This window comes from Dendrobates tinctorius, unplaced genomic scaffold (assembly GCF_039654945.1).
Source record: "Dendrobates tinctorius isolate UK_male_01 unplaced genomic scaffold, ASM3965494v1 ptg000032l, whole genome shotgun sequence".
Classification (NCBI taxonomy): domain Eukaryota; kingdom Metazoa; phylum Chordata; class Amphibia; order Anura; family Dendrobatidae; genus Dendrobates; species Dendrobates tinctorius.
In genome coordinates, this window is record NW_027361700.1 from 17673463 (window position 1) to 17701320 (window position 27858).

The 27858-nt window shown below is 44.8% G+C and overlaps 1 protein-coding gene across 3 annotated transcripts in view; it reads left to right on the forward strand.

Annotated features, from left to right (window-relative positions):
* The first annotated feature begins 17105 nt into the window (after positions 1 to 17105).
* Positions 17106 to 27858, forward strand: part of PSMB3 (proteasome 20S subunit beta 3) — a 40519-nt gene continuing 29766 nt past the window's right edge. The window contains exons 1-6 of one of the 3 annotated variants that reach the window (XM_073572516.1): positions 17784 to 17840; positions 19424 to 19608; positions 21701 to 21808; positions 22737 to 22914; positions 24622 to 24716; positions 25719 to 25835. In XM_073572516.1, the coding sequence (XP_073428617.1) occupies positions 17796 to 17840; positions 19424 to 19608; positions 21701 to 21808; positions 22737 to 22914; positions 24622 to 24716; positions 25719 to 25767 (660 nt within the window). In that variant the 5' untranslated portion in view covers positions 17784 to 17795 and the 3' untranslated portion in view covers positions 25768 to 25835. Of the gene's footprint in view, positions 17290 to 17783; positions 17841 to 19423; positions 19609 to 21700; positions 21809 to 22736; positions 22915 to 24621; positions 24717 to 25718; positions 25836 to 27858 lie in introns of those variants that run through there. The other 2 variants (XM_073572515.1, XM_073572514.1) reach the window with 2 other exon arrangements.

The following is a 27858-nucleotide window of genomic DNA, read 5'->3' on the forward strand; positions in this document are numbered from 1 at the left end:
GCTCTCCAAATGCAACATGGTGTCTGATCTCAATTCCAGCCAATTCTGAGTTGAAAAAGTCAAATGGTGCTCCTTCCCTTCCAAGCTCTGCCATGCGCCCAAACAGTGTTTTACCCCCACATCAGCCTACTCAGGTCAAATTGCAAAACAATTTTTGGGGTCCAATTTCTCCTGTTACCCTTAGGAAAATAAAAAATTGGGGGCAAAAATATCATTTTTGTGAAAAAAAATGATTTTTTTATTTTCACGTCCGAGCGTTATAAACTTCTGTGAAGCACTTGGGGGTTCAAAGTGCTCACCACACATCTAGATAAGTTCCGTGGGGGGTCTAGTGTCCAAAATGGGGTCACTTGTGGGGAGTTTCAATAGTTTAGGTACATCAGGGGCTCTCCAAAGGCAACATGACACCCGCAGACCATTCCATCAGTCTGCATTCCAAAACGTCACTACTTCCCTTCCGAGCCCTGACGTGTGTCCATACAGTAGTTTTTTCCCACATATGGGGTGTCAGCGTACTCAGGACAAATTGGACAACAACTTTTGGGGTTCAATTTCTCCTGTTACCCTTGGGAAAATAAAAAAATTGGGGACTAATTGATCATGTTTGTGGAAAAATTACGATTTTTTTATTTTCATGCCCTGGCATTATAAACTTCTGTGAAGCCTTTGGGTGTTCAAAGTGCTCACCTCACATCTAGATAAGTTCCTTAGGGGGTCTAGTTTTCAAAATGGGGTCATTTGTGGGGGGTTTCCACTGTTTAGGTACATTAGGGGCTCTCCAAAGGCAACATGACACCCGCAGACCATTCCATCAAAGTCTGCATTCCAAAACGTCACTACTTCCCTTTCGAGCCCCGACGTGTGCCCATACAGTAGTTTTCTCCCACATATGGGGTATCAGCATACTCAGGACAAATTGGACAACAACTTTTGGGGTCCAATTTCTCCTGGTACCCTTGGGAAAATAAAAAATGGTGACTAAAAGATCATGTTTGTGGAAAAAATACGAATTTTTTATTTTCACGCCCGGGCGTTATAAACTTCTGTGAAGCACTGGGGGGTTCAAAGTGCTCACCACACATCTAGATAAGTTCCTTGGGGGGTCTAGTTTACAAAATGGTGTCATTTGTGGGGGGTTTCCACTGTTTAGGTACATCAGGGGTTTTCCAATCGCGACATGGTGTCCGATCTCAATTCCAGCCAAAAATGTCAAATGGCGCTGCTTCCCTTCCGAGCTCTGCCATGCGCCCAAATAGTGGTTTACCCCCACAGGTGGGGTATCTGCGTACTCAGGACAAATTGCACAATAACTTTTAGGGTCCTGTTACCCTTGGCAAAATAAGAATTGAGGGTGAAAAGATCATTTTTGTGGAAAAAATATGATTTTTTAATTGTACGGCTGTATGTTATAAACTTCTGTGAAGCCCTTGGGGGTTGAAAGTTCTCACCACACATCTAGATAAGTTCCTTAGGGGGTCTAGTTTCCAAAATGGTGTCATTTGTGGGGGGTTTCCACTGTTTTGGTACATCAGGGGTTTTCCAATCGCGACATGATGTCCGATCTCAATTCCAGCCAAAAACGTCAAATGGCGCAGCTTCCCTTCCGAGCTCTGCCATGCGCCCAAATAGTGGTTTACCCCCACATGTGGGGTATCAGCGTACTCAGGACAAATTGCACAATAACTTTTAGGGTCCTGTTACCCTTGGGAAAATAAAAATTGGGGTGAAAAGATCATTTTTGTAGAAAAAATATGATTTTTTAATTGTACCGCTGTACGTTATAAACTTCTGTAAAGCCCTTGTGGGTTCAAAGTTCTCACCACATATCTAGATAAGTTCCTTGGGGGGTCTAGTTTCCAAAATGGGGTCACTTGTAGGGGGTTTCCACTGTTTAGGTACATCAGGGACTCTCCAAACGTGACATGGCGTCCGATCTGAATTCCAGCCAATTTTGCATTGAAAAAGTCAAACGGCGCTCCTTCCATTCTGAGCTCTGCCATGCGCCGAAACAGTCGTTCCCCCCCCCCACATATCAGGTATCAGCGTACTCAGGACAAATTGCACAATAACTTTTGCAGTCCAATTTCTCCTGTTACCCTTGGTAAAATAAAAAAAATTGAACCTGAAGTATTTTTTTTGTGAAAAAAAGTTAGATGTTTATTTTTTTTTAAATATTCAAAAAAATTCCTGTGACGCACCTAAAGGGTTAATAAACTTCTTGAATGTGGTTTTGAGCACCTTAAGGGGAGCAGTTTTTAGAATGGTGTCACTTTTGGGTATTTTCTATCCTATAGACCCCTCAAAGTGGCTTCAAATGTGATGTGGTCCTAAAAATAAAATGGTGTTGTAAAAATGAGAAATCGCTGGTCAACTTTTAACCCTTATAACTTCCTAACAAAAAAAAATTTTGGTTCCAAAATTGTGCTGATGTAACGTAAACATGTGGGAAATGTTAGTTATCAAGTTTTTTGTGTGCCGTATCTTTGTGATTTAAGGGCATAAAAATTCAAAGTTGGAAAATTGCGAAATTTTCTAAATTTTCGCCAAATTTCCGTTTTTCTCACAAATAAACGCAAGTTATTTGAATGTAATTTTACCACTAACATGAAGTACAATATGTCACGAGAAAACAATCTCAGAATCACCGGGATCCATGGAAGCGTTCCAGAGTTATGACCTCATAAAGGGACAGTGGTCAGAATTGTAAAAATTGGCCCGGTCATGAACGTGCAAACCACCCTTGGGGGTGAAGGGGTTAAACATGCCTCAATCACACCTATCCTCAAAAAGCCCTCTCTTGACCCATCCTCTGTATCTAGCTATCGTCCTACATCACTTCTACCCTATGCCTCAAAACTACTGGAATAACACGTCCATCTTGAACTGTCCTCCCACCTCACTTCTTGCTCCCTCCTTGACCGATTACAATCTGGCTTCCGGCCACACCACTCCACTGAAACTGCCCTAACTAAGGTCACCTTGACCTACTAGCCGCCAAGCCCAAACGACACTACTCTGTCCTCCTCCTCCTGGACCCTGTCCTCTGCCTTTGACACAGTGGACCATTCCCTATTACTACAGACCCTCTCATCTCTTGGTATCCCAGATTTGGCCCAATCTAGGATTGCGTTATAGCTAACAGACTGGACATTCAGCGTCTCCCATTCACACACCACCTCCTCACCGCGCCCCCTATCCGTCGGAGTCCCGCAAGGTTCAGTCCTAGGGCCCCTGCTTTTCTTCATTTACACTTTTGGCCTTGAACAGCTCATAGAATCTCATGGCTTTCAGTATCACCTCTATGCTGATGACACACAGATCTACATCTCTGGACCAGATATCACCTCCTTACTAAACAGAATCCCTCAATGTCTGTCTGCTATTTCATCCTTCTTCTCTGCTAGATTTCTAAAACTTAATATGGACAAAACAGAATTAATCATCTTTCCCCCCATCTCACATGACCCCCCCAACAGACCTATCCATTAAAGTAAACGGCTGCCCACTCTCTCCAGTCCCACAAGCACGCTGCCTCGGGGTTATCCTTGACACTGATCTCTCTTTCAAACCACATATCCAAGCCCTTTCCACTTCCTGCCGACTTCAACTCAGAAATATTTCACGGATCCGTACATTCCTCAATCAAGAATCTGCAAAAACCCTAGTCCATGCCCTCATCATCTCCCGCCTTGACTACTGCAACCTCCTGCTCTGTGGCCTCCCCTCTAACACTCTTGCACCCCTCCAATCTAGTCTAAACTCTGCTGCCCGACTAATACTCCTGCCCCCCCGCTATTCCCCAGCCTCTCCCCTCTGTCAATCCCTGCACTGGCTTCCCATTACCCAAAGACTCCAGTTCAAAACCCTAACCATGACATACAAAGCCATCCACAACGTGAGTCCTCCATACATCTGTGACCTCATCTCCCAATACTTACCTGCACAAAACCTCCGATCCTCACAAGATCTCCTTCTGTACGCCCCTCTTATCTCCTCTTCCCACAATCGCATACAAGATTTCTCCTGCGCATCCCCCCTACTCTGGAACTCTCTACCACAACATATCAAACTCTCGCCTACCATGGAAATCTTCAAAAAGAACCCGAAGACCTACCTCTTCCGACAAGCCTGCAACCTGCAGTATCCACCGATCCGCCAAACCGCTGCATGACCAGCTCTACCCTCGCCTACTGTATTATCAGCCATCCCTTGTAGATTGTGAGCCCTCACGGGCAGGGTCCTCTCTCCTCCTGTACCAGTCGTGACTTGTATCGTTTAAGATTACTGTACTTGTATGAATTATGTATACCCCTCCTCACATGTAAAGCGCCATGGAATAAATGGCGCTATAATAATAAATAATAATAATAACAACATTGCAACACCTGTACTACCGCGACAGGGCGCAAAAAATCATGATCACGGCTGTACAGGGGTTGCCATGTGGCCCCATTCACTTCTATAGCAGCAGCACCGAGTCCGTGTAACCGTAGCCTAAAAGTCGCCATTAGGGCTCACACACAACCGTATATTTGGTCCTAGTTCTGTTAAATGCAAAGGAAAAATGCGCATAACATACGGACGAAAAAATGTGAATTTTATGCAGCGTTTTTCCTGTCAACACTGTTTCTTGCAGCAAACTCTACACCTGGGCTCATACTCCATAGGTATGATAGGTTCACAATGCATTGCTGCTGTATTTTGCCCAAGTTTTTTTTCCTTGTTTTTCCCGCGAACAACGCAGCATTTTCCTGTTCCAGCCAAGTGAATGACATGTCTGGAATCTCATGCACACGTTGCTTATTTCTCTCCTTTCAGATGTGGAGCAGTTTCGTACCGGCAGCAGGTCACTGATTTCAGCTTTTTTTTTTTTGCAGCGTTTTTCACCCATTCAAATGAATTAGGAAAAGAACGGAGCACAAATGTGCATATTTTGCGCAGCGTTTTTCTTGCCAGCACTCTAGATTTTGCAGCAGATTTTTCTGTGCACATGGCCTTAGGTGTAATGGAAGAAAAATCTGTTGCGTATAGGACCTGTGTGCACATATCCTATTATGGCTGTTTTCTGTGTGTGAAGATTTCTCAGCTCCTGTGTGAATTAGGTCCTGGCTGATATATGTAAAAGGGCACGGTGGTTGGCACTATGAGCATGTGGTGTCTGGCACAGAGATGGAGTTGGGAGTCCATGTTATTATGCCCATGATCCTATTTAGGGTCAGTGTCATACTGTACCCCCATGTGCCAACAACTTGATATGGGGTCATTCCAAGGTACAGTTGTGGCCAAAAGTATTGACACCCCTGCAATTTTGTCAGATAATACTCAGTTTCTTCCTGAATATGATTGCAAACACAAATTCTTTGGTATTATTATCTTCATTTAATTTGTCTTAAATGAAAAAGCACAAAAAGGATTGTCCTAAGGCCAAATTGGATATAATTCCACACCAAAAATGAAAAAGAGGGTGGACAAAAGTACTGGCACTGTTCGAAAAATCATGTGATGCTTCTCTAGTTTGTGTAATTAACAGCACATGTAACTTACCTGTGGCACCTAACAGGTGTTGGCAATAACTAATCACACTTTCAGCCAGTTGACATGGATTAAAGTTGACTCAACCTCTGTCCTGTGTCCTTGTGTGTACCACATTGAGCATGGAGAAAAGAAAGAAGACCAAAGAACTGTCTGAGGACTTGAGAAACCAAATTGTGAGGAAGCATGAGCAATCTCAAGGCTACAAGTCCATCTCCAAAGACCTGAATGTTCCTGTGTCTACCGTGCGCAGTGTCATCAAGAAGTTTAAAGCCCATGGCACTATGGCTAACCTCCCTAGATGTGGACGGAAAAGAAAAATTGACAAGAGATTTCAACGCAAGATTGTGCGGATGTTGGATAAAGAACCTCGACTAACATCCAAACAAGTTCTAGCTGCTCTGCAGTCCGAGGGTACAACAGTGTCAACCCGTACTATCCGTTGGCGTCTGAATGAAAAGGGACTGTATGGTAGGAGACCCAGGAAGACCCCACTTCTTACCCCGAGACATAAAAAAAGCCAGGCTGGAGTTTGCCAAAACTTACCTGAAAAAGCCTAAAAAGTTTTGGAAGAATGTTCTCTGGTCAGATGAGACAAAAGTAGAGCTTTTTGGGCAAAGGCATCAACATAGAGTTTACAGGAGAAAAAAGAAGCATTCAAAGAAAAAAACACGGTACCTACAGTGAAACATGGCAGAGGTTCCCTTATGTTTTGGGGTTGCTTTGCTGCCTCTGGCACTGGACTGCTTGACCGTGGGCATGGCATTATGAAGTCTGAAGACTACCAACAAATTTTGCAGCATAATGTAGGGCCCAGTGTGAGAAAGCTGGGTCTCCCTCAGAGGTCATGGGTCTTCCAGCAGGACAATGACCCAAAACACACTTCAAAAAGCACTAGAAAATGGTTTGAGAGAAAGCACTGGAGAATTCTAAGGTGGCCAGCAATGAGTCCAGACCTGAATCCCATAGAACACCTGTGGAGAGATCTAAAAATGGCAGTTTGGTGAAGGCACCCTTCTAATATCAGGGACCTGGAGCAGTTTGCCAAAGAAGAATGGTCTAAAATTCCAGCAGAGCATTGTAAGAAACTCTTTGATGGTTACCGTAAGCGGTTGGTCACAGTTATTTTGGCTAAAGGTTGTGCAACCAAGTATTAGGCTGAGGGTGCCAATACTTTTGTCTGGCCCATTTTTGGAGTTTTGTGTGAAATGATCAATGTTTTGCTTTTTGCTTCATTCTCTTTTGTGTTTTTTCATTTAAGACAAATGAAATAAAGATAATAATACCAAAGAATTTGTGTTTGCAATCATTTTCAGGAAGAAACTGAGTATTATCTGACAAAATTGCAGGGGTGTCAATACTTTGGGCCACACCTGTATGTAAATGAATGAAGATTTGCAGAATTACACGCCATATTACAGAGATATTCTCCCCTATAAGTATTGCTTCTATGGTATATGGGGCATGACGAGACATCAGATGGTGGCACAATATAGATCCATCCATATATAATTACCTTTAGCCTGAGGGCACCTGCTTACTGCCACAATACAGATCAAGAATGTGGCATCTGTATTTTGATCTAGCTCTATACTGTCTTTTTTGTAGCTTTTCAATCTAACCTTACCATGGATATGTGTGAAGAATATATTGCCCCCTGGAGGAACTATATGGCGGAGCAAAGACAACGTACAGATCCATAACACCTATAAAAATAAGTGTATAATACGCTGCCGATTTTGCAAGTTTTCCCACCTACAAAGAATTGAACGGTCTGTGATTTGTATCGCAGGTACACTTCAACTGTGCAAGATAGAATCTAAAAATAAAAAACAGAATATCACATTGTATGATTTTTACATAACTAATTTGCATTTTATTGCATGAAATAAACATTTGATACAATAGAAAAACAGAACTTAATATTTGTTACAGAAACCTTTGTTTGCAATTACAGAGGTCAGACGTTTCCTGTAGTTCTTGACCAAGTTTGCACACACTGCAGCAGAGATTTTGACCCACTCCTCCATACAGATCTTCTCCAGATCTTTCCGGTTTTGAGGCTGTCACTGGGCAACATTGAGTTTCAGCTCCGTCCAAAGATTTTCTATTGGGTTCTGGTGTGGAGACAGGCTAGGCCACTCCAGGACCTTGAAATGCTTGTTATGGAGCCACTCCTTAGTTGCCCTGGCTGTGTGTTTCTGGTCATTGTCATGCTGGAAGACTCAGCCACGACCCATCTTCAATGCTCTTACTAATTGAGAGAGGTTTGTTGGCCAAAATCTCAGGATACATGACCCAATCCATCCTCTCTTCAATACAGTGCAGTCGTTCTGTTCCTGTTTCAGAAAAGCATCCACAAAGTATGAGGTTTGTCCCACTATGCTTCATGGTTGGGAGGGTGTTCGTAGGGTTGTCCTCATCCTTTTTCTTCCTCCAAATGTGACGAGTGGATTTGATATAAAAAAATTCTATTTTGGTCTCATCTGACCTCATGAGCTTCCCCATGCCTCCTCTAAATCATCCAGATGGTCATTTGCAAACTTCAAACAGGCCTCAACATGTTCTGGGGTGAGCAGAGGGACCTTGCATGCCCTGCAGGATTTTAATCCATGACAGCGTAGTGTGCTGCTAATGGTAATGTTTGAGATTGTGGCCCCAGCTCTCTTCAGGTTATTAACCAGGTCCTCCTGTGTAGTTCTGGGATAATTCCTGACCTTTCTCAGAATCACCCTTACCCCGTGAGATGAGATCTTGCATGGAGCCCCAGACCGAGGAAGACTGACAGTCATCTTGTGTTTCTTCCATTTTTTAACAATTCTGCCATTGTGGAGAGGTTGGAGTGTGATTGATTGAGTTGTGGACAGGTGTCTTTTATACAGGTAACGTGTTCAAACAGGTGCAATTAACACAGGTAATGAGTGCAGAATGGGAGGGTTTCTTAACTTAATTATCACAGCTGACACCCGGCACTGTGTGTCAGGAGCGGTCACGGACCGCCCCCGGCACATTAACCCCTGGCACACTGCGATCAAACATGATCGCAGTGTACCAGGGGCATAGGAGAGAAGCGCGCAGGGAGGGGGCTCGCTGTATGCTTCCCTGCGACCCCCAGAGCAACGCGATGTGCAGCGTCGCTCCGAGAGTCCTCCTCCCTGCAGGCCCCCGGATCCAATATGGCTGCGGGGACCTTCGGGGTCCTGCAGGGAGGCGACTTCCTCACAGCCTGCTGAGAACAGGCAGGAGGACGCCTGCAGAGCGCCTGTCAGATCGCCGATCTGACACAGCGCTGTTCTAAGTTTCAGATCGGCGATCTGACAGTGATGTCCCCCCTGGAACAATATAATAAAGTAAAAAAAAACACGTGTAAAAATAATTTTTAAAAAATCACAAAATTAAAAAAAAAAAATATTCCCTAATAAATTCTGTTTTTTCTAAATATAAAAAAAACAATAAAAGTACACAAATTTAGTATTGCCGTGTCCATAACAACCCGCTCTATAAAATTATCCCACTAGTGTACGCCGGTTTCCAAGGTAAACAGTGGGTAGCTAAGAGCCGCAGCTCCTGGATACCCGATGTTTACATTAGAAACCAGCGTCCAGCTTCGCTGATCGCTGGTCTCTCGCTGCCACACGCAGCGATGCGTGCTGGCCAGCGGGAGACCAACAATGAAAAATGGCCCAGGCTGATCGAGCACGATCAGCGATACCCGGCGGGGGGCTGGTCGCTGATCCCCGTCACACACAGCGATCTCGCTGGTGAGATCGCTGTGGCGTCACAAAATCAGTGATCTCACTAGCGAGATCGCTGTGTGTGACGGCGCCTTTAGCCGAAGGTCGGGGCCAATTATGCTAATGACACTCGGCTCAAACTCTGCCAGAGTGTTATCTTACTGTATCCAAATCTCTCGCATGAGAAAATCGCAGCACAGGTGCGGAGAAGATGGAGAACTTAATTTCTCCATCTTCTACGTTGTCTCTGTCCGCAGATGTCAGACAGCACTCGGATGACATCGGAGTGCAGTCCGATTGTATGGGTGCAAGTGAATCAATTATCGGATGTACTCTTAGCTTGCTGCAATTGTTTTTTTCATAACTAATTCACATGAGAAAATAGTCACAGATCTGCACTGCCCCATATTATAACATTTGGGCCGAGTGCTATGCGATAAAACATCAGATAGTACTCGGCCATGTTATATGCTTGTGCGAGTGAGCCCTGAGGCTATGTGCACATGCTGCGGAATGGGGTGCGGATTTGGCCGCGTGGATTTTGTCAAATCCGCAGGTCAAAAGACCTGCGGTTTATCTGTGGATTATCCTGCGGTTTGGCCCTGCGGTTTCATCATCTCCACAATGGTGGAGATAGGAAACCGCTGCGGATTCCGCAGAAAGAATTGACATGTCAATTCTTTCTGCGGTTTCAAAACCGCAGGAAAACCGTGTGGAAAAATCTGCACTGCAGTTTTGTATTCCCATAGGGAATAATGGTACTGTACACCGCAGCAAAAACTGCTGCGGATCCGCAGCGGCACCGCAGCAGAATCCGCAGCGTGTGCACACACCCTAAGGGTATGTGCACACAATTAGTAATCACTGTGGGTTTGATGCTGAGAACTTGTGCAGCGTCCAACCTGCAGCGTCCAGATGTTACAGCATAGTGGATGGGATTTCATGAAATCCCATGCCCACTATGTGTGCATAGATGCCCGCGGCTCACCAGCGGAGACGGACATGTGTTGCGTCTCTCCATACCGCAGAATGTCAATTTCTCTTGTGGAGACGCTAATCTCTGTGTTCTATCCTGTATATTGCTTATATCTGGTTACAGCTGTGCGATTGGGGTGCAGGTCTGACACCCCACACTGATCCGATATTGATAACCTATCCCATGGAAAAGTTACAGCAATGTAAGTCCTAGGCAAAAGCTCTGACTCTTCTCCAGCAGGCAAGGGAAAGATTGGGCAGTTTGACATCATGTTCTATCCTTTTGTTTTCACTCATCTCTTGACATATGTGACTTGCACCTTCATTTATGACGTGTTTACACCATAAGTGGTGTGCAGGAGATGATAAATTGCCTCTGGTAAGTTCTAAAGTGCATGTGTAATATGCAGATAATGACATACCTTAATCAGCAGACCGGGACAATCCAAGTATCTAATAGTTGTACATTTCCAGTTTTCAGGTCAGATGTAGAGGAAGGAGCATGAGCCATGCCCAAAGCCGCCAGTAACCAGGGCAAAGTCTCCTGTGTGTCGGGCTTTCTAACCAATAGTGGGAGATTGGCGAGTAGCATGAATGCCGCAGCCGGCATACGTTCTATCATTTGGATCTGCACTGATGGAAGTGTAAATATTAAGCACCTCATGGACGTGTTCCAGAAGATGCCGCTGACCCAGATAAACCAGTTCGGCCTCCTTACTCATCGCTAGTTTGCACTAATTAATACATGAAAGACTTTACAATTCTGTACACATACTCATACATTAGTCAGATGAGAAGGTATTTTGGCCACTGGCAGATAACTTTATGCAATTCTTTACAAAAAGAGAAAGAAGAAAATGAATGAGGCAGACTGAGGATGGATGAGGCGACCAGGAGACAACAGGGGATGAATAAACATGTCATGGTCATTTACAATTACACCGATGGGCTTCATTGACAAGCAGAACGTCTCACTCTGGCGGATTCTGTCTGTGCATTTATTGCATGGATTGACAGTCACCTGAATAGTCACCAAGTAATACTTTGGGAGTCACTGTGGGGGACATCTTGGTGCTCTACTGCTTTCCCCCCAGATCAGGGGTGGGGAACCTTTGTTTTGCCAAGGGCCATGCACATATTTTTACCATTCTTCAGGGCCATACAAAATTGCGCACTAACTTTCCCCAAAAAGTACGTCCTGATACTGGCACTGGTGTCAGAACGTAATCTTTCATCGCACGCACCTTAGCAGTCAGTACTGAACACTGTAAGTGCAAGGCAAAATTAGAAGTCCGGTGGCCATCAAAATACACCTGCCGACCTAAGCACCGTGGACCTCAGGAATCAGCCTGGGGCCGGAGGAAAGGTCATCGCGGGCCGTAAATGGCTCAGGGCCTGAGATTCATCACCCCTGCCCTAAATCAACACTTCTTGCCCAGTGGCCTGGCAGTTTAGTGATAATATATTAGTTTTATGTGGATCAAAATTAGTCTATCAATGTCCATACATATACCGTAGACAAATATCTACTGGTGTTGGCTTTTCAATGTTTTTCATCATGCTGTTCTGTGGCTGTTACTGCTTGCTGAGCATAGAGGTGGCCCTGCCATGATCACTACCTGTGTCTATTGGGGTGGGGGTGCAATTATGAATATGGAGAACTTGGGAGATACCTACAGATGTAACTACTGGGCCAGAATTAGGGGCTGACATGACTACTGCAAAAGATTGCTGTCACTACAGTACTTCTGCCTACTGGGGAAGAGAAGTCTGCTATGACTCCTGTAGTGGGGATGCCTGTGTACCTACTAGTATGTGACAGGCTGTTGTGACCACAGGAAAGTGCCAGGTTGCTGTGCCTAAAAAATAGGCAGTGGTCACTACTGGGGAAAAGAGGTCTGCGATGATTAAAGGGGAAGATAAGGGGTGCCTGCTGTGACTATTGGGAAAGAGTGAAGCTGCTGGGAGATTGGATAAGGGGGTTTCTGTGACTACTGTAGAGGGGTTTACTAAAAGGCCGGGATCACACATGCGAGAAACTCGACCGAGTCTCGCATGGTAATACCCGGCACTGCCGCCGGCTCTTGGATCAGAGCGTGTGACCGCATAGCAATACATGGAGCTGCACGCTACGCTCCCGAGTGCCATCGGCAGTGCAGGGTATAAAAATGCGAGACTCGGCCGTATTCCTCGCATGTGTGATCACGGCCTAACTAGTAGAAAAGTTGTGTGGTGCCTTCTTTGAGTGCTAGGAAAGTTAGGAGTCTCTTCTAACTAGAGGAGAGAAAAAGTACAGGACCCAGTGCTTATTACCAGTGGTAATGTGACATACGTGTAACTACTGGAGATGAGATGGGGACTATATTTAGACTATTTGGGGGTATAACCTAAAATGAGTAGCCATTTTCATGCATACCATTCTTTAAAGCGAAGACGGCTGGCATAAGAACCTGGATAATGTGTCAACGTCTGATACGAAGCCATGAAAATAAATAATTACAGTAGTAGTTAGGCCACATTCGTAACAACTCAGGATGTAAAAAATGTCTCAGTAGTTAACCCCTATGGAAAATGCTATATTAAATTAAAAAAAGGTAGAGCTGCTGCTTTTTGTTAAAAAAAAGTTGGGATATAAAGCGATTAAAAAAATCACACATTGTACTTATCAACTCATACTGATGGTGAAAAAAATTAGAGTTATGGCTCTCTGGGAATGGAACATCATGAAAAATTACTGTTTCGTGACTATCACGTCAGATGAGGCTATTAACCTGTGGCTCCTGGGAGAAAATGACTTTTACTGACACTGCAGAGCCAGCTGTCAATCAAAGTGCCAGGGCGTACTTACACCCGCTGCTCACAGTATAATGAGCAGTGCTGTGAGTGGTGACTGTAGACGAACCGGCACATCTGTATAACTGAAAGCAGGCAGTTCCTGGGAGGAATAAAGACAATTTTTTTTCCCCGAGCTGCACTTTCAGTGCTGCATCTGGGCACTTTTTTTTAACACTATTAACCTGCAGATTATCCCTATAACTGCAGGTTAATAGCATTATCCAACATGACAATTTCCTTTTGAATCCTCCCCCATACACATCAGAGAGCTGTTGGCTGAAGGATGGAATCTCTCCAACTTCTCCTTAGGGTATGTGCACATGTTGTGGATTGATGTGCGGATTTTTAGGCGTGGAATCTGCTATTTTTGGCAGAATCCGCAGGTCAAAATCCGCGCGTTTTACCTGCGGATTTTGTGCAGATTTGCCATGCGTTTTTACACCTGCGGATTCCTAAAATGGAATGGGTGAAAAAACGCTGCGGAATCTGCACAAAGAATCGACATGCGGAAAATAAACCACTGTGTTTCCACGCTGATTTTTCCGCAGCAGGTGCACAGTGTTTTTTATTTCCCATAGATTTACATTGTACTGTAAATCACTAGGAAATCTGCAGGGGATCCGCAGCAAATCCGCAACGTGTGCACATACCTTTACTGTGCCAGCATCATTGTCAGACTGCTCTGGCAGCAGCTTATCTCACCAGCAATAAAAGAATCCTTCATACACATTACAGTATCAGCAGATATCAGTAGGTTTGCCCATTCTTAGAATATTGTGTTTGGGGGCCGAAGTAGCAGTTAAGTGCTTTAACCAGATTTCACATGGATACTGGCTATTGACCCCATTTAGTAAATTATCATAATAGGTGACAACTTGATAATAGCTGCTGGGCCCCACCAATCTTGGGAAGGTGCTCTGAAGCTCCCTGCTTTAATAGAGTGATGACTGCACATGCCATAGTAAGAGATACTCTCAAGTTTGGAAATTATCCCCTATCCATTGGATAACTTCCAGATCACTGAATCTGACCACTAGTAACCCTGCCAATCCTGAGAACTGGGGCTCTAAAGAGACCCGTGTGGAGGTTGATCATGCGCAGTGTCGCTTCATTCATTCTGAATGGTCTGATGGAGATAGTACAGTGCTGCACTCACCTGGTCTTTGGCACTAAATGGAGCAACATTGTGCATGATTGACTCCTTTTCCATCCACATGAAAACCTATATAAGGCCGGAGTCAGACATGCGAGAAACTCGCACAAGTCTCACATGTCAGTACTCAGCACTGCCGCCGGCACTTGGTCCAGAGCATTCACCTGCATAGAAATACTTGCAGCCGTACACTCTGGTCCCAAGTGCTGGCGGCAGAGCCTGGTATTGACATGCGAGACTTGTGCATATTTCTCGCATGTCTGACCCCAGCCTAAGGCCTAAAAAAACAAAACAAAGGGTCTTCCAAAAGCCAAGAAATACCAAAGAAATGGGAAGCCACAACAACCCAGGTAAGAAGGAGGTAACAAACTTTATTGATATGAAACATAATCAAATATGATAAAATAAATTAAAATCAGAGGGAAAGTAGAACAGCAGAAATCCCTTTAGTCCAAGGACAAAATATGCAGACAAATAATAATAATACCATGCACGACAGGGATGAAAATATAAGTAGCTGACATCCATGACAGATAAACTAAATAAGGCCAAAATATAAGTAAATAAATCAGGAGTGAAGCAAAATTCTATAGTGGTGGAATCAGGATAAAATAGAAAAGTAGAAATGTTGATAAGTAATGGTCAAAGTGGATCCAAATCATCCACAATAGGATATGGGACAGAGAAACAACAACATAATAAAATAGAAATATTGATAAGTAATTGTCGAAATGGACCCAGATTCATCCACAATAGGACAGAGAACCAACAACATAATAAGAATGCCCTCTAGTGGTCAATGTACATGGAAAACAAGTAACCTGCAAAAAATAGAATGAACCGGCACTACAAAAATATAGACGTTAGGACCAGGGCTGTGGAGTCGGTAAGCCAAACCTGCGACTCCGACTCCGACTCCTCAATTTCCCTTACTCCGACTCCAACTCCGACTCCACGACTCCGACTCCGACTCCCACACATATTGCTTATATTTAAGTGAAAAATTTATTGTAGTACAATGTGAACCTCAGACATTTAATCATTTTTATGATCCAATAATCAAGATATTTAGATAGAACAGAATATATATTGGTGTACTACCCGGTTTTCATTCTTTTTGGTACAGATACGATATGGATAGACAGATATGGATAAATGGATAGAGCAGATTTCTAATCTGCTTTTGCTATTGAAAACATTATCTATGAGCTCAAAAACCTTTCAGGTGATGCAGTTTTTTAAAAAGATGATCAGCTTTTGCAGCTGAAAAACGTATCCTCAAAAAACACAGGGAAAAACGCTGTGTGTGAATGTAGCCTTAGATCAGGAATATAACAGCCATTTATAGGACATTTCATAACTTTCCCAAACTCCTATGAAAAAATATTCAGCACATCCTGCATTGAATTACTGTACCCAATTTATTATATATTTTAGGAGTCGGAGTCGGTCCATTATATACCGACTCCAACTCCGACTCCGACTCCACCAAAATGAGCTCAGACTCCGACTCTGACTCCACGACTCCGACTCCACAGCCCTGGTTAGGACGGATGCCGTGCAAACATCTATAAACAATAATTATGAAGAATGAAACAGAAAAGATATCTAACAGTCACAAAACTTCACAAATGATGGAATATATACCATAATAGGATGGAAAGTTATGCACATAAAACCTTTATTGATACAAAGCACAAGCACTAGGATGCATATATAAAACCATTTAAAAACAAAAAAGGTGCAAAAAATGATTACCTTCCAATAAGGCATTTTTATCATGTCACCATAGGCAGGGTGAGAACAAAACAAGCCGCTCCCACAGAAAATAATTGGTGCTGTATGGAGATAGATCAAATTTACAGATGGCACCATAAAGCAATTAGTATATGCAAAAATGCATCTATGCCTGAAAGTGAATATATAGCACCGCAGAACAATTTCTATGTCCAGAAAATCCACCTACACCCACTGATTTCTATATGGTACGGTAAATATATGTGCATCTGTAGCAGCGGATGTAACAGCTCATAAAGATTATTACACAAACACCATGCATATACCAACACTATACATGTTAGTAAAGAACTATTACATCAGCCCAAACTGAATTATATGTCTGGGTGCCCATAACAATACTAAACACATGTAAGTAAAAAAAAAAGATCAAATTATGACATGTGGAGTATTAAGATATTAAAATAAGATGCCCGCAACGTAGGCTTGTAGGGGAGTCACAGACCCTAGGCGTTTCGCCACAGCCATGTGGCTTCTTCAGGGGTAACGCCGATTCACAGAATCCAGACTTTAACGATTTAGTGAAATGTCAGCGCTCGTGATCCACTTCTGCTCCATTAACCCCAGGGCTCTTTAGGATTCTGGTTCTCTGTGGGGGTCCAAGCAGTCGGACCCCCAGAGATCAGGGTCTTTTCCCATTGATAGGGGAAAATGTCCATGCTTGAGCCTATCCCTTTAACTAGTTGAAAGGAAACTAAGCCTTTAAGACCGTCTCCATGGAAGATCCAGGACCATACCCTATACTGAACTCGTTTGGGTGCAGTTTTTCTAATCTCCTGTACCTTTCATATAATAGTGCGCAAACTTGTCAGTGCAAAAGTGGGAGTGATGCCAACTACAGCCATAGGGGCCAACATTCCGTCTCACAGACAGAAGACTCTGTATATCTGATCCCAAATGATTATTTCATGAAATGTGTTCAATTACTATAGCAACCAGTCCTCGGTCCTCCAGCATCCCATCGTGCTGCTACTTCCGGCGCTCTACATCTGCTGAGTCCCACAATGCACCAGTTCTTCCGGCTCCCCCATCACGCATTACGGCGCTCTATGACTTCGCTTATTTCATTTATTCCCGCCTCTTTCAGACAACGCGACCAATCATTGTTGACTGACAGGACTGTAATCGAATCAGCGCACGGACTGACTGGTGAAGCCGCCTATCAGCATTCAGTGGGCGGAGCAGTGCGCCAAGCGGTGCAGGAACCGGGGTGCTGCTTTCGGTTTTGAATAGACGGGAGGAAGACGTACCGGAGTCACCATGGTAAGAGAGCGGGGGGCACAGGCAAAGCGTGTAGTGATGAGACTGGAAGCTGCGGAGCCGGCGTTGTGCAGACGTCACGTGGGACTGTTAGAGGCGATACTACAGCTGATACCCTGGAGTGGTGGTTGCATTGTTCTCTGTTATCAGCCATTTCAAGCCTCACTATGTGAAAGTGGAGATGCAGAGTGAGAGTGACGGCCTTTCTCACATGAGCCTTTATTTTCTCAGGAATCATTTGCTCCCTATAATGATGGCACGTCCCCCAGTCACATGACTGCACCATTCAGTGGCTTAGAAGGGTTTTCAACTTCCTGTACAGGCTGTTTTTAAATGCAGTAGACCAGCTTATGAAGTAAACACAGAACCTTGCCCAATGCATCATGGTCACATGACATTCCTATGGCACCTGGGCCCTGCAGCCAATCAGCGGTCACATCGCACAAGTGAGTGTGGTTCCATGATACCGCTCGGTGATTGGCTGCAGGGCTCACATGGCATAATGTCACATGATGCCCAGCGCCAACATTGCTGGAACAGTGTCGCTCTGCATGGTGAGTATCCGGTATTTGTGTTTTATAAATAATCCCCTTTAGAGTTGTTTTAATTTCAGTTGTCATAGGAGCAGAAAAATGTAAACCGTCAGGAGCAGAATCCATCCCATAATGGACATCAGCAGTGACAGATGGTCCAATGACCAGTAATGATGCCTGTGAAACTGTCTGCTGTAGGCCACCTCCCATAGATTATGATGAAATCTGTCACGCTGGCTCCTGCTGAATCTTCATGTGGATGGGAACTGGGCTTTAAAGGGGTTGTCCTTTGTCAATCACAGTGGATTCCCCCAGTTAAAGGGAATCTGTCACCTACTTTTGGCGGGCGATGAAAACGAGGTCAGTCCGGTCCGATGTTCCCGATGTGTGCCGCCTCCCATTCATTGGCCGCCGTCCGCAGTTTTTTGAGGAATAGGAGTAGGTCTCCGCCATTTGTTGCGCGTGCGCTAAGCATTCTTGGCTAGCGCACACGCAGTATGCTTTGCCCAACTACGGGAAAAGCCTGACTGCTCATGCGCCGGTTAACTAAGCCCTGGAAGTATTTTGCTGTGTTCCGGGGCTTAGTTAGCCGGCGCATGCGTAGTCAGGCTTTTCCCGCAGTTGGGCAAAGCATACTGCGCGTGTGCTAGCCAAGAATACTTAGTGCACGCACAACAAATGGCGGAGACCTACTCCTATTCCTCAAAGAACTGCGGACGGCGGCCAAGGATGGGGAGGTGGCGCCCATCGGACCGGACCGACCTCGTTTTCATTGCCCGCCAAAACCAGGTGACAGATTCCCTTTAAATAATCACACCTATACCCACCTCCTGTGTTTGCACTGGCTCACCCCTGCAGCCAATCGGCACTGGCTTCACTTTCCCCACCTTTAGACAAGTCAGACATCCGGAGGCAGGTAGAGCTGTGACTCTCATGTATTTTGGGTGTGTTAATTGGTCCAAAGGAGGGGACAGTGAAGCCAGTGCTGATTGGCTGCAGAGATTATGTCACGTGAGCCCCAGGAGAACCACTGCAGACACCGCTGGATCGGGTCGGCACCAGAGGTGAGTATAGGTGTTATTAATTTACTTAGAAATACATGTTGATTGACAAGAGAGTTGTCCAAGTAGTGGGGAACCCCATTAAAGAAGCACTCCACTCAAAAATGTTATCCTCCTTATACATTGTCATCATATTACATAGCAGTGTGTACTTACAAGTGACTCATCACTAGAACTACAATTCTACTAACTGCAAAGTCTCTGGTAGTGGAAGGAGCGGAGCAGCTGTGTCAGAAGCTGATGAGGGCGGTGACTCATACAAGGAACAAGGAAAAGAGACCTCCTGTTTCTACTTAGAGCTTAGAAGGACTCGGCTAGACTGCTATTAATTTACGTGATGTCATAGAACTAATTGAAAACAGAAGCATTAGCTGGGGAGAAAGACAACATGAGCAATTGTAAGTACACAGTGCTATGTAATATGATGACTTGGATACGTTACGAGGGTAACATTTTGTTGCAAGTGCTTTTTTTTAAAACAAAAGTTGCAAGGGAGTGTTGTGACCCATTGAATTTTCTTGACGTTGTGTTTTTTTTCTGCAGTCTATTATGTCATATAACGGAGGGGCCGTCATGGCCATGAGAGGGAAGAACTGTGTGGCCATTGCTGCCGATAAACGCTACGGAGTGCAAGCCCAGATGGTAACAACCGACTTCCAGAAAATCTTCCCCATGGGAGAGCGCTTGTACATTGGATTAGCCGGACTAGCCACTGATGTGCAGACAGTGTACGGTTTGCCTTCTGCTTACGTGATATTAATATCTATTATATTGTAACTAGCATGTCTCAGGAATCAACAGCATTGCAGCATATTACAGCAGTAGCCAGAAACAGTGCCACTCTTGTCTATAGGCTGTGCAAGGTATTACAGCTCAACTCCTTTCCCTTCACTGCTGCGGTATAAAACCCAGCCCAAAGACTGACATGGTAAAACCAATGACCCCCCCCCCTTTTTTTTTAGTTGACAGGTCTAAGAATAGGTTGATGGAGAGCGGTGTTTCTCATAGGTAATCAAAGTTATTGTGAGCTGCTCAATTTCTGCAGGAGTAATAACCATCATATTGTACTCTTTCAAAAGGAGTAATATACAGCTTAAATGGGTTCCTTGGAAATAGAAAAAGAAACCGTCCATATTAATAATTTCAAAATGCGTTTAATTAGCAAATTACACTCACTATGTCTAGGGAGGTAATTGCCATATAATCAAAATGTCCTGTTACACTGCCAGAAGTTGTCCTACAATGTTAATAAAACTGGAGCATGTGCAGTAGGAAGGTATGCCCCTCCCTTCATATGTAGGAATATGTAATTTAATACTGGAGATACCAGTGCTGCAGAGATAAGATGCCGCTCACACTGCTGTCCACCATCTGTCGATGTAATACTGGAGATGCCAGAGGTGCGGAAATAAGAGGCTGCTCACACTGCTGTGCACCCTGTCTTTCTGATCTAATACTGGAGTTACAAGGGGTGAGATAAGAAGACACCGCTCACACTGCTGTCCACTGTCTGGCTCATCTAATACTAGAGATACCTCGGGTGCTTTGTTAAGAAGAGGCTGCTCCCACTGCTGTCCACCATCTGTCTGATCTAATACTGCAGATACCAGGGTTGCTGAGATAAGAAGAGGCTGCTCACACTGCCGTCCACTCTGTGTGTCTGATCTAATACTGGAGATACCTCGGGTGCTTTGTTAAGAAGAGGCTGCTCACACTGTGGCTGTTGTGACCTAGAGATTTAACATTGCATAGCATAGGTTTCTCCAGGTCACAGCAGTGAAACGTCCTATTGCATACGCTCATAGTCACCTCTGTCCTCTTAATGCAGTTGTCCGTTTTGTTTTCTTTTCCCAATAAGCACAGATAACTATTAAAAAAAACCCATAAAACAAACAACTTTACGTTACTTGCCCTCCCCGCATCTATTTCTGTGCGTCTGCTCCTGCCGCCCTGTCTCTTTTGTTTGGCTATAGCTGTGATGTCATATTGACAGCGCTAAAGCCAATCACTAACCTCAATTACCTACCTGATCAGTATTTAGTTGTTTTTATCATTATTTAATGTAATACACTGTAGCCAGTCATGAGTTTGTCCAACCGCTTTGATGTCCTTTACTTATTGCTATAGTATTTACAAAATGAGAATTATTTGGTAATTAGGAATTTATACTGACATTTCTTTATTTGGCTATTCTTGGAGAACCACTTAGTGCTCTATTACACAGTTGCGTCATGGAGCAGGCTCAGGAGCTGAGCCCACAACACCCTGGCAGGTTATACAGCCAATCGTATGCTTCTAATAGTGGTGATCCCTGTTGTTTAACTGCTTAAATGCCATCTAGTTACACTCATTAACCACCCTGTTACACGGACACTTCTGCTCCTTCATTACTGTTACTGTTAGTGTACAGCTGACCATGTGTGAGCGCTCGGCGTTTGTTTGACAGTCAGCTCTCTCCCGATTACCCTATACATATGTTCTTGTGTTTTACAACGGGAAAAGGGGCGAAAACAAAAGGATCGGACATTGAAATTCTAGTGTGCCGATCTTTCCCTCCCTCGACTTAATCCGTTGGTGAGGTCCTCATACACATCTGATGATCTGCGGGGCCAGATGACTTTCATCTAATGTATATGGAGACCTTCGGGCTATGGCCCCCATATAGCAACCAAATTTAGATACAGAATCGATACGTACAACATGAGCCTTTTTTCAGCAGTGCCACAATCTTATTCTTTAAACACGAAGCGCCTTGAGGTTCTCATTTTTTACTATTAGTATTCATTATGTATTACTAGATCTCTTGTGTTCATTTTCCAGGTCTCAGCGACTGAAGTTCAGACTGAATTTGTACGAGTTAAAAGAAGGGCGTCAGATTAAACCTAAAACTTTCATGAGCATGGTGTCTAACTTGTTGTATGAGAGAAGGTGAGACCATGGGAATTTATCTTGGCTTTCCCATATTTGTCATGGAAAAAAATCTATCAAGAGTTTTGATCTACAAGTTCAGACAATTTACTCTAAAAACTGATGAATGCGCCTTACACCACATTAAGAATGTTTTCCGGTTTCAGAAAACCCGTCACCCGGCTACAGTTTGTTGTAAAATTTATTCTTTTCTCACCCTCCCCGGGTCGAATGTATGTTATTATTTGCAATGTCAAGTCCTAAATGGATCAACCAGGTGGAGAGGCATAAAAAAAAAAAACAAGGGAAAAATAGCACACGTAACATGCTTTAAAGGGAATCTGTTACCTGGTTTTGGCGGGCTATTTAAATGAGGTCTGTCCGGTCCGATGGGCGGTGTTTCAGATCTTTGCCGCCTCCCCATCCTTGGCCGCCGTCCGCAGTTTTTTCATGAATAGGAGTAGGTGTCCGCCATCTTTCGTGCGTGCGCTAAGCATTCTTGGCTCGCGCAGTATGCTTTGCCCAACTGCGGGCAAAGCCAAAAAGCCTTACTGCGCATGCGCCGGTTAACTAAGCCCCAGAAGTATTTTGCTGTGTTCCGGGGCCTAGTTAACCGGCTCATGTGCAGTAAGGCTTTTCGGCTTTGCCCGCAGTTGGGCAAAGCATACTGCGCAAGCCAAGAATGCTTAGCTCACGCGCGAAAGATGGCGGACACCTACTCCTATTCATGGAAAAAACTGCGGACGGCGGTCAAGGATGGGGAGGTGGCAAAGATCCGAAACACCGCCCATCGGACCGGACAGACCTCATTTAAATAGCCCGCCAAAACCAGGTAACCGATTCCCTTTAAAGCATTACACTTTTTTTCCTGTCCAGTCAAATGACAGGTATATGATCTATTTTTATTTGGGCATAAAGGTTCAATAATGTACATATTTGTTCTTGTTAGGTTTGGCCCTTACTATGTTGAACCAGTTATTGCAGGACTGGACCCCAAAACCTTTGAGCCATTTATCTGCTCCCTGGACCTTATTGGATGTCCCATGGTGACTGAAGACTTTGTAGTGAGCGGTACGTGTTCAGAGCAGATGTACGGCATGTGCGAGTCTCTCTGGGAACCAGACCTGGTGAGTATGGTGTTATCCTCCCTGGCTTCGGTAGCAATAGACAAAACAAGATCATGGTTCTTGGGTTTTTATTCTTCATATATTACTTCCAGCAATTATGACAGTGGTTAAAGATGTAACTTGCATTGGATCTGGATCTGTCCCATTTTGGATCCCTGTCACTTAACCCCAGAAGTTTTGTACTTTCTTTTAATTTGATGCACAGATAAAGCCTTACTTGAGGTTGGAGTGTGAAATCACATGACCTCTAGGGACTGGCGATGTTTCCTGTTTTTTAAGCTCCAAACCTCCTTTTTATTCTCTGCAATGGCACCATATGAAAAAACAGTAGCTGAGACTAAGGGGAAGTGGAGTAGAAGATGGTGTTAGGACTTGCAGTCTCGCAGCACATGCTTAAAAAAAATTGGAAAAAATGCAGATCTGCTGTGATATTGGGGAGCAGTGAGCTACCCCAGATGTGGGGTTCCCATCAGTGCAGTCAGACCAAGCGATCAGCAAATTGGACCTCTCTCCGCTTTCCTAGATGATATGCACAACAGGAGAAATATGTCAGTCTAGGGGAGAGAAGCCTAGGGGTTGTTGCCTCTTAGTGTGAACGTAGCCTATCAGTATTTGTAAGCCAAAATCAAGAGTGGGTGATAAATGCAGAAGTGGTACACATTAGTTATGAGCGCGCACGGTCGTGTGCTAAGTATCTTTAGCGTGTTCGAATACTATGTTCGAGGTGCCATGGCTGCATGTGTCACCGCTATTCAACAGCCGTAACACATGCAGGGATTGCCTAACATACAGCCGATGTCGAACAGGCTCGTGATATGCCTCCACGGCGACTCGAACATAGTATTCGAGCACGCCGAAGATACTCAACGCACGAGCGTGCTCTGATAACTTATCCGAGCACGTTCACTCATCATTAGTGCACGTTTGTATTCTACTTTTCCTTTGATTGTTCCTCACCTGGTTTTGGCTTACACATACTGTTGTAAAATACTGACCATATACTCATAGTCTGACCGTAACCTTAGACTAGTCATGCAAGATGAATTGTCCCTGGCTGACTTTTCTTTCAAATGCTCAATAACTTAGCCAGATTTATTCATGCAGCCCATAGTTTTGGCGGTATGAATTAGCTGAAAGGTTCCCTTTTACCCCTTCTACATGTAAGGTATAGGAGATCTTTCCATTTACTTGGATACTAGAAGAGAATAAATTTCCTAGAATGAGTTTATTCATTTCAGTGGAAAAAAAACCCAGCAGTACCCTTTCAGACTTATGTGACCTACTGTGCGAAATTTTTTTTTTTTTTTTTTTTTTTCATTCAATAGCCATCTTTTATGATTTGTTTCCCATAGACTTCAATGTTTAAAGAAAAACAAAATTGGATCTGTTTCCCTAGGGTTTTTTTTTTTTTGTTATAACTCCAGCTACTCCATCCTGTTTTAGACTATTTTATTTCCACTTTTTATAATCCTAAAATGGAAATAACTGCTGGATATGTGCACATAGCCTTAATGGTGTCAATCATTCACAGCTACCAAGTCATCTGGCAGAAAAGAAGCAATATTTACCTATAGAAAAAATTAAAGTTAGGCCTCTTAGACAAAGGGGAGGAATAAACTAAATGAAAATTGGCTCCAGCAGGAAGAAAGTATCACATTCATCATGCTCCAAAGTGTAACCTTTTTATTCTTTTTCTCCCCACAAAAGGAACCTGAAGACTTATTTGAAACCATTTCCCAGGCCATGCTGAATGCTGTGGACAGAGATGCAATTTCTGGAATGGGTGTTGTTGTGCACATCATGTAAGTACACCCCTTGGGTAATCTGAAAAGGAACCTGTCACAGTTTTTCGTTATTAGACTGATCACCGTGTGTTGTTAGTGATGCAACGTGCATCACTAACAAGTTGTTTTCAAACAAAATCGTGCAGTCTTCATTCCAAAAAAAATCACTTTGTATATATTTTTATATTGTATATTCTACCTGGGCTTTCGCTGGTTTCAGTCGCACTCGCACACTTTGATTGATCTGCAGTACTGTTCTAATGTCACAGGATTCTTCTCTGTAATCCCATGCTTGCGCAGTGATGAGCAGCTGCCTGGGCATGCACACTGAACCGGAGTGTACGTCCCCAGCTTCATTTACCGTGTGTGCTCTGGAGCTGGCTTTGTGACATCGCAAGTGTATGTGGTACAAAAGCGGGACGCACGCTGTCTCTCCTCCACACTGACTGTGTCTCCGCTGCTCAGGAGCGTGCGCACACAGTAAAAGCTGGGCATGTACCCCCAGATTCAGTGCCCATGCCCTCCGTCTGGGCTGCTAGTCACTGCGCTAGCACATGATGACAGAGAAGATTCTCATAAATGTTGGGTCAGTACTGCAGATCAAGCATCTTGCATGGATGTGGATAAGATGATGAGACCATGGCTAAAACCAACAGAAGCCCCCACCTCTTTGACTGAAAGGTGCTGCCATCCTACACTGAAGTCGGTGTCTGCAGTGAACGATCGTCCAAGCTAATTTTACATGTGTAAGAATTAATTTTATGGTTTCACGAGGAGTTCACATGTCCGGATTACTAACAGTAAACGGAGGTTGATTTCCCACTAAGCAGCTTGTAATTCTCTGCATTAAATAATTTGTAGGGTAAGTAATCGTGGCTGCTCAGGAAAGAAGCAGCAGATGGTAAACTAGATTAATTGGTCAGCGGCAGCTGTCATCGGGGCTTTGTTTTGCTGAGACCGTTCTTGTGATCTGCATGAGGTTGGACACAGCAGTAACAATGTAAACACTTGTCATTTCAGAGAAAAGGATAAAATTACTACCCGGACACTGAAGGCACGGATGGATTAACTCTTAACTGGAGACTCAGTGATGATCAATGTTACTTTTTTTTTAAATTAAAAAAAAATCTAATCACACCGGTTCAGTCTTTGATTTATTATTTGGGGGCATGTATTGTGTTGATGCTTTAAAACCTGAGAGCAGAATTAGCACTTAACCCCCGGGGCTTTTTTCGGTTTTGCGTTTTCGTTTTTCACTCCCCTCCTTTCCAGAGCCATAACTATATTTTTCCCTTCACCCATGACAGCACCACATGAGAGGGATCCGCCCCGCCAGGACAGGAACCTACTGAAACATAAGGGGCGGCACCTCTCCCCCGCTTCAGTTGGGTTCCTGTCCTGGAAAGGAATCCCTCTGACAGCGGCGGCGCCTGTCAGGATGAAAGACCCAGGGCCGTCCCGGCGTTTAAATTGCAGGGCTGACTTACCTGCGACGCCGGCCGTCGGCAGCTGGTAGCGCAGTCCCCGGGGTGTTGCCTGATCCGGGCCCCGGGTTCGTGCGGGCACGTCCCGATGTCCTCCCTTCGGAGGTTTCCTCCACGTGCCGCCCTCCCCCTGCGCGCGCGCCCGTCCTTCGCCTGCATGCAGGGGAAGCCGGGGGCGGAGACCGGCGTCCGACGTCAGCGGCGCAGAGTATTCTGGGAGCGCAACCGCTGACGTCATCAGGACGCGACGATCATGGCGCCGGGCGCGACGCCGGCCAGGAGAAGCGGCTGGCGGTCGCGGGGGGGAGGGGTAATGAGGGGCACTCATCGATAAAGAAGGAGCAGAAGCGGCTGCAGGGGTGACAATGGCGTCTCAGGACGATCGCTCACCGTCCCCATTGTCTCTGCCCCCATCACAAGCTTCTGGTCGCAAGAGCCGCTCGAGCTGCAAAAGCAGCAGCCGTCCAAGTCACCGATCGAGGGATTCCTCGAGGTCTAAAGAACGCAGAACGCACGCTCCTTCGCAGCCCCAGAGCCCGGTATCGGTCTTTCCTGGGTGGTGAGTGATCTCCGTGAAAGTTGACAATGTTGTAATAGGGCTTCCTATGTCTTTTCTTTTTTAGGGAGGCAAAAAAGCTATATGCAAAAAGAAAAATAAAGTATGTGCCATATTCCACAGCCCTTTAGCAAAAGACTACCAAAAGGACTTATGTGTCAGCTGTATCCAGCGGACTATGGCTGAAGAGGCACCGAGCCTGGCAACAAACCTCAGATCAATAATTAAGTCGGAGGTACAGGGCTCACTTAAAAAATTATTAAAAAAGAAAAGTAAGAGTAGGAAAGCCTCCCCGAGTTCCTCGTCAGGCTCCTCCTCTTCGGAGTATCAAGTTGAGCACGGGTCATCTTCATCCTCAGACAGTGATACGGGGGGCAGACCTTGCTTTCCCGTAGAAGATACGGACGCCCTCCTTAAGGCCATCAGGTCCACTATGGGCCTACAGGAGGAGAAAGTAGAGAGATCACTGGAGGATGTGATGTTTGGCGGCCTACAAGAAAGGAAAAAGCGTACCTTTCCGGTCAATGACAAGATTCAGGCCCTAATCGAAAGAGAGTGGAAGAAACCGGAGAAGTCAGGTAGCCTTCCCTCCTCTTCAAAGCAAAGATACCCCTTTGAGGCTAAGGACACGGACATCTGGGACAAGGTCCCAAAGATTGACGCTGCAGTGTCTAGGTCTTCCAAGAAATCGGCCCTGCCCCTGGAGGATTCAGGGGTTTTGAGAGATCCCTTGGATAAAAAAGCGGACTCATACCTAAGGCATACTTGGGAGGCAGCGGCAGGCGGTCTAAAACCAGCAATAGCCGGCACCTGCACAGCCCGGTCATTAATGGTCTGGTTGCAACAACTGGAAGAAAAATTGGTCTCCAAAATACCAAGAGAGAAAATTTTAGGTGAAATGTACCTACTACACGGAGCTGCCGCCTTCTTGGCAGATACCTCCGCCGACTCGATGAGGTTAACGGCAAGAGCAGCGGGGCTGTCGAACGCCGCAAGACGGGCGTTATGGCTCAAAGGCTGCCCTGGGGACATTCAATCTAAGGCAAAATTATGCTCGTTACCATGTGATGGGCAGTTCTTGTTTGGAAAAGACCTGGATGACATCCTGGAAAAAGCCGGT